This window comes from Teleopsis dalmanni, chromosome 1 (assembly GCF_002237135.1).
Source record: "Teleopsis dalmanni isolate 2A chromosome 1, ASM223713v2, whole genome shotgun sequence".
Classification (NCBI taxonomy): Eukaryota; Metazoa; Arthropoda; class Insecta; order Diptera; family Diopsidae; genus Teleopsis; species Teleopsis dalmanni.
Genome location: NC_051846.1, coordinates 225,167,322 through 225,175,190, shown reverse-complemented (window position 1 = coordinate 225,175,190; position 7,869 = coordinate 225,167,322). Strand labels below are relative to the sequence as shown.

Genomic DNA, 7,869 nt, shown 5'->3' with positions numbered 1-7,869 from the left:
AAGATAATGATCCCTCATATAGTTTATCAATATACTGATGTGATTAGATCAATTTATCTCGTTTGGAAGATCACAACTATTGACAACTATATACTAATCTCTATTTTAATGCTTAAATTTGCGTTTAAATAAACACCTAGAATCACGAACATGAATTCATCTCATCAAGCTAATCATGAAGATCAGAAATTAATCACTTTTATATTTTCTTCCATAAAGTGTGTACCAGACTTTTTGAGAAATTTTAAACTCTTTTCTAGTACTTAGGTGTTAAAAAATAAATAGACTTCTTTAAAGAATTCAAAAATATTTTATTTTAATGTGATTTGTAACACATTTCATTGGTCAGATTACAGATAGTGCTCTATATATATTCGATTAAATACTTTCTTTCACTGTCCATAAATATCAATAACAAAATTATATCCATGTCCACGTTGACTTTTGAGGTGTAATACGACATGGTCTGTGCTTGGTCCACCACTTTTTAAAGTAGCATAACCGCCATCGCCATCGGTATATTGATCAGTAACCACAATTTTAGTGATGGTACGTGGATGACTAAAACGTGGTGGCTGTAAGGATGATATTGCAGTAAAGACATAATATATAGTCAACAAAATCTGATACATACTTTTTGTTTGAATTCATAGTCATAAGAAACAACGCGTAGTGCCTTAAATTTTTCTGTAACAATGTCTCGGCTTAATAATACATCACGTGTACTTCTTGCGCCCCACTCTGCATTATGACTCAATGCGTTTTGAGCACTATTGCCTAAACCTATCAATAAAATAATGAAATAAAACACCAATTGAATTTTTTGCATTTTTAAAATAATTTTTAAACTTGTAATTGATATATGTATCTTTAACAAGGCTTAAAATCAAACTAAAATAAAATTTAGCTAAGTTTTAGTATTAAATTAAATCGTGCCTCATACATTTTTGAAGCTGTTATCAACAACTTCCGTATAAATTGTTTTATCTTTTGAAAAATATTTTGCTAACGAGAAAAAAATATAAATAAAAATAAAAGTAATTATTTGCCTCATAAATGCAAATGAAAATTTAATTTTATAGGAATATATCTTATATAGGAATATATATCTTATATAAATTAATTGTATGGATGCCTATAGTTTCATGTCTGAAGAAGTATTACACCATGGGTAGCGTTACATTCCAGTAATGTTCAGTAATGATCATAACGAACTGTTGAATAAGTAGATATTATGGGAACAAGCTTCACTGTCACTCATTTCATATCCAAAACATTCATAAAAATCACTTCGCATAAGTCGTATGTCTATTTCTATTCCTCTAACTATCTCTCTAATAATAATTTTTATATTATCAAACATAATCTGTAAATTTTTTCGAAATGTTTGGAATTGATGAATATTTTAGATAAATAAAATAATTCTAGATAAATAAAAACAACTTGTCAGATCAGTAGACTCACCCAATCCAAATTGAACAAAAATCAGTACCTGCCACCTGCTTCAACTCAAGTGGAAACAATAATACGACATGGATGTTTGCAGGTCAACGCGTTTTGGAAAGGCATGCAAAATGACTTAGCCTATCCTTTAACCGCTTTTTGAAGATTATGAGAACTGTGCTGATTACTTGTTGGCTAGAAGAAGTTTCAAAATCTTTGGAGCTTCTTTTTTAACTAGCAGAGCTTAACTAGTCATTTCTAACTATTAGTGGTCTGACTAAGTTTATAGACTTGTTAGATGGATTTCCTTTCGCTAAAATGAATGGCTTTTGCCTTCTCAAAGGGGTGGTATTCGTGCGCTACATATTCTGAACTTTCACCTTTAAGGTAGTCCTTCAGCTCTGCGAACGAACAGTGGCTTATAAATGCTAACACAACCGATCAATATTTGTGATCAAATGAGCTTTGATGTAGAAGGCTGTAAGTTCAACCTAAATAACCCTAAAGGCTATTCATAGGTAAAGGTACATAATTGCGAAATATGAAAAATTATAATAATTACCAGCCTTAATCTTTACTCTAGGTGTGCCTCAGTTGATCCGAAATCCAAAACCCCTTTTTTTAAGTATAGACATCGATAAATCTTCTCTCTCTCGCTTAAATTCTTCTAAGCCAAGCTACAGAGATTTTAGGAATTCGCTGAATAGCTTTGACGCACTAATATTGTTGCATTTGGTAATACTCATATAGTGAATATAAAACCCTCTATGTATATCAGTGTCAATATCTTCACTAGGAAGATGTTTTTTATGAATGTCTTGTGTACAAGTTTTGTCTTAAAAATAATATATAGTTTTTTTTAAATTTCTACAATTATTATATATACATATCTCTAAATATACTACATATATCAGTACTAGGTAGTAATACAATTTATTACTTCTAGATTTTAATAAAAATCTTTTACATATAAAACTAAAATTAAAGTTTTGTACTGATTGCGTTCAGCCGTCCGTTTTTAAACCCCAAAATGGATGCCACAAGAAGACATATAAATTAAAAACATTTTTCCTGTGTCTAAATGAAAAACTACGAAACAACAAATCATAAACCAAACCACCAATCCAACTACTACGAATAAGAAAATAATTTTTACATATAAAAATTTATGAACTTACTCCACTGGAAAAGCGACTAGAGTCGATTCAAAAAGTCTAGTATAAAAAAAAACAATGTAATCATGAGAGGTATTATAGTTAGTAGTTGGCCGTGCCAGCCCGTTCCTGGTGCAAGCACAAAAGCAAGCATTCACAAATAGTCAGCCAGTAGTTTTGCAGTCTCCGATGTCTAGTCGAGTTCTCAGGCAAACGTAAACGTTCGACCATTGAAAGGTTTTTGGGAAAACTTTTTACATGGCATGGACACTGTAGTAACTAAAACGCGAGCACACCGAAACCAGAAATGGGCGGTGGGCGATGCGCTAGCCTGCAAAGTTTGAGAAAAATATTGCAGTTACGCTAAATTGGTTTGTGCTTCATGCGCTCCAGTGTGGGGCACACGTGGCAGAGGTGAAGGAAGTTATTTTCTTCTCCATTTTTTTTTGTATCGTGTACAAAAATGTATTAGTAGCAACCAGTAGTTTTTGTAACCTAAAATGCAAACCCAATTTCTGTCAAATTGTCTCATAAATAAATACGAATAAATAATAGCGCATATTTGAATTCATTCTCAAATCCATTTGCAGTCAAATGAAGTCCTGACTAACTGACGTTCTTCCATTTCACTTTGTCACTGATATTGATGTTTTTTCCACACTACACAATACGTAGGTTCTCCTTCCATGTGTATATCAACAATACAATTTTCTGAAGTTCCCATTACTTACACCAGTACTTTTTGAAGTTGTTGGCTTCGTCATTATTTACTGGCATTTTAAAGATTGAAATACAATAATAAAAAATATTGAAATATCATACCTAACCATTAAAGTATCTGTGTATTATGTATATATATAAATATATATATATATATATATGTATGTAATAACCACCAGAAGCAAACAGTTGTATTTCTTTAATACAACTTATACACATATGTTATAAATATATTTTTACGTATTTCTCTATTTCCAGTAAATTTAGGTAAGAACTTAATACATTTATCTATGATTAAAGTGCTGTTGACATGCAGTTCTGCTTTCAGATCTGAAAATTGATAGGATTAAACATGCTCTTATACATACATAGGTTTATGCAGAGTAAAATTTACTCTTTATTATTGAATTAACATTATATTTAGCCAATGTTTAAAACTTCTACTCGAGAGTATTGTTACTTTTACCAGACCATGTTTTCATCGAAATTCGACTTCTAATAAAAAGTTTGTAGTTTGCTTAATATCTCTTCGAGAGGAATACGAATTATGACCACAAGAACTTACTTCACCACATACTATCTACCACAAACAACCTCGTCCATTTTTGATGTGAGTCCAAACTCCATCTAAACTCTTCAAAATGCTATCCACTTTATCGATTTTCCAACTGCATACACTTATTTGAAACCAAATAACGTATAAATCCTTCCAATTTAAATAGTATGATTTTGAAATATGAAATAAATATCATTCTTATACTGTTTTTACATATATTTTCTTTTATTTTTTTGATTTTTTGACTTCTCGAACACTAATTACACTACAAATCAAAGTACATGTTTTCCGACTAGAAAGAATATTGGTACATTGCAACCTCTAAAATCTATAAAGTTATTCTTGTAGAACGTTTTCTGTTCTAACTCGAGCAGAGCTTAGAAGTATTGTTGAATCATAAAATCATAAAATCGTACCTATTTCGGTACTACAAAAATTAATTGAAAACTGTTACCCTCTTTAAGTCTCGAACACAAGCAGAGAAAATGCATATAACACTGATTTATGTACCATGACTTATAAGATCTAGTAATGTGTTTCTGCAGAAAACTGTAGTCCCACAAGTTTCTCTGCTTTTTTTCTATGCTTTACTTGACTTGTACTGCTGACTTATACTGTACTGCAATATTGATAAATTAGCCAACTACGTTAAGAAATGGAAAATGAAACTCCATCAAGTAAGCATCAAGAGAATTCAAGGAAAATACCTGTGCCTAACATTGTACCAAAAGTTGATTTGAAAATTGGGTAAATCCAATTTTTACACAAACTCTATCTAAAGCTAAAATTTAACACGGAAAAGTAGAATGCTTATCTCTAATCAAACCTTCAACTCATCAAAAACTCAATATATCTTCTATCTAAACCTTTCAAAAGTTCTTCTTCTATTCTATACCTTTGCCTTGTATGTCTTTTAATTTTCTAAAGTTCTATACCGTTTCCTATCAACAAGAAACTATCAACAAGTACTGTAAGAATAAGGAGTTTAAGTTTTAAAGCAAAATAGTTGATCATTCTAACATTTCTTTACTCTGACAGAAGTATTCCAACAATAGCGTTATAATTTGCTGATAATGATATAGACGAATGGGTTTTCACTGAGTTGATCAAAAGAGATCCAGAGGAAGGAGTAAGATGGTAGTTATTATCAATTCCATTAAATCATTAGTTCAGTAATGATCTCTAACATAAACTTCTGACTGAAAAATTATGAGTGGACCTCGAATTGGAATAGGTAGCCGGAATGGGTTTTCACTGAGTTGATCAAGAGAGATCCCGAGGAAGGAGTAAGATGGTAGCTATTATCAATTCCATTAAATCATTAGTTCAGTAATGGTCGCTAACATAAACTTCTGACTGAAAAATTATGAGTGGACCTCGAATTGGAATAGGTACCCCGAATGGTCATAATCATTATCATCATCCATGACTATACAGTCCATGTAGGACCTAAGCCTGTTTAACAACCTACTTCCATTCTTCTCTGTTTTTTGCTTTTGTTTTCCAATTTGTTATGTTAATTTCTTTTAAATCCTGTTACATACTGTCTTTCCATCATTTTCTTCGTCGCCCTCTTCTTCTGCTGGTTCATACGTCGTTCTCATAAATCTTAAGCAGTACCCTCATATCATCCATTCTTATCACATATCAAACCCATCTTAATGGCTGTTTTTTCATAAGTTTGTTGATTGTATCACCTTCAACTAGCCGTTCTAGCTCATGGTTATTCCTTATGCGATACATCCCGTTTTCTTTCACGGGATCATACATTTTTCTGAGTATAGCCTGAATGGACACTCAGTTTTTAAGATAGGTCATTCATTTATGACTGTTATACTCAACTAGAATTCTTAATGTTTTTCTGTTTAAATAAATTTTTTTTAAATGTCATATTTTATTCGGAATAGGGATCACAAAAACAAACTGTTGAAATTGGTTAATTCTATCTTATATTACTACAAACATATTTTAACATTAGAAATCCCTCTTTCAACAATTAACAGCACGCAATTTATATTTCCATTTAAATAATAAAAAGAACTTCATAAAAAATTGAATTGAATAGTCATCTTTAATGAAGTACGGCTACAAGAACCAAAATTCTAGAGGCAGGTAATTCTGTATACTAAATTTAGGAAAAAAATACAAAAAATAGGAATTTTATTCGTTGCATACAAAATACAAAATAATGTTCGCATATCAAAAGCTCAATTTATATGACAAAACACAATCAACTTTTTACGACCCCATTTGCCCCAACCACAACACATAGACTACTTATTAAATACCCACCGGTGAACACGCTCTGTCGCTCTATTCTAGTACACAACTATGGACTCCCGAAGCTCACCAAACGGAAGGGTCATTAAAATGATGTTCGCTACACTGTCATCGTATTGAGCAGTTTGCCCCTGCTCCATAGGCATTCTAGGCATATTTTCACTTTAAGTCGTCATTTTCGTTTTCATTTTCTTCGTTTTTTGATTATATTTATTACATTCCATTTTGTTTTATTTTCCTTACTTTATTTTCATAGTGTACAAGTGCAATTCTCTCTTTACTTTTTTATTTTATTTTTATTTTTTTTTTTTAATAAATTCATTTGGTCGCGTGCTAAGAGCTCAAATAAAATGGAGTTGGAGTATACGGATAGATTTTTTTTGTGGGGTGAACTAAAACTGAATATATGCAATATAAGGCATCCTTTACTCGAGCCAATGACAATGCTTCTATGATTTATTCATTTAGCTGAGATAGGAGTTGGGGAAATCATTCCATAGTTCGAATGGATTGCGTGGTAGTACGAACTAAGGGTTGCTCTAGTGTAACGTAATTTAAAATACTTCCTCTCCTCCCTCTTCTGAGTGGAGAGTGCGCAATACACGCGATGTCCTTTCCGGTTTTTATATTGTTTTTGAAGTAGAGCTGCATAAAAAAAAATTAACTGCTTTTATATTCCACTTTTCATATATACACACTCATTCATTTAAATAAAACTTGGGGTAAAGTTTTAATAGCTGCTGGTCAAAGTTTTAATGGGTTTAGTTTTTGTTATTAGCCAATGGTATTTTGAATAAATATAAAGTGATGTCTTTCATTTGTACCTGTATGCATTTAAATATATTTTTTTATAATATATATAAGGCATTTAAAGAGTTGATTAAAGTTATAGTTGAAAAAAATTATATAAAAATTCAGTTCATATCTGAACCATCACTGACATTGATGGAACCAGGCCCGTAACCAGAAATATGCTACTGAAAGGACTGCCTTCAATTAAACAATCATCATTAAAAAAAAAATTTTTGTCTTTTTAAACACTGATGACACTTTAATGATATATATACAAGTATAGTCCTTCGATATATTTCGGAAGGAAGGAACAATTCTTGTTATTATAATTGTAACTATATGTTATTAAGATAAGGGAGTTCTACATTTTACATTCTTGTTCGGCAGACCCATATTCCAAAGGCAATTCAATAATTGATTTTTTTATAATTGTAGATTAATTTTAGGCAACTAAATGTAAATCTATAACACGTTTGGGCGTATGGGTCGTATGGGCCTTTAGTAATAACGGATTGAAATTTAAAAACTCTTCTTTCCAAGGGTTAATATTAAATTTTTTGTTTTAAGAATTACGAATTTTGTGTCTTCAGCTATCTGGTTACGAAAAAATAGACAAATGTTTTTCCTAAGTTCATCCAGTCGAGAAAAAAATCGGCAGGTTTAAAGAAGTAGTTGAAATGGTACGTATATGCTAGATCAGCAAAGAGATTAGACAGCTATAATAATACTCATAATAGGGTGCACCTTAACCACTATAAATAGGCCAGGCTGAGCTTAAGCCATGTATAGACCATTTGGATCCTAGCGATATCAGATAGAGTTAAATCTCTTATTGCGTATTTAAGGACTGTCTTAAGGTTTATCACTGAGGTTCTGTCTCAGCAGAATCCAAACAGTTATTAAAAAACTTTTTGAAAACCTTAG

The 7,869-nt window shown here is 31.4% G+C and overlaps 1 protein-coding gene across 1 annotated transcript; it reads right to left on the bottom strand.

Moving 5' to 3' along the window:
• Window positions 1-296: 296 nt before the first annotated feature.
• Window positions 297-852, bottom strand: LOC119667860 (probable salivary secreted peptide). The gene is made up of 2 exons (XM_038077198.1): window positions 635-852; window positions 297-575 (listed from the first exon to the last, which is right to left on the bottom strand). The coding sequence occupies exons 1-2, from the start codon at window positions 827-829 to the stop codon at window positions 393-395; spliced, it is 378 nt and encodes a 125-aa protein (XP_037933126.1). The 5' UTR covers window positions 830-852; the 3' UTR covers window positions 297-392.
• Window positions 853-7,869: the final 7,017 nt, after the last annotated feature.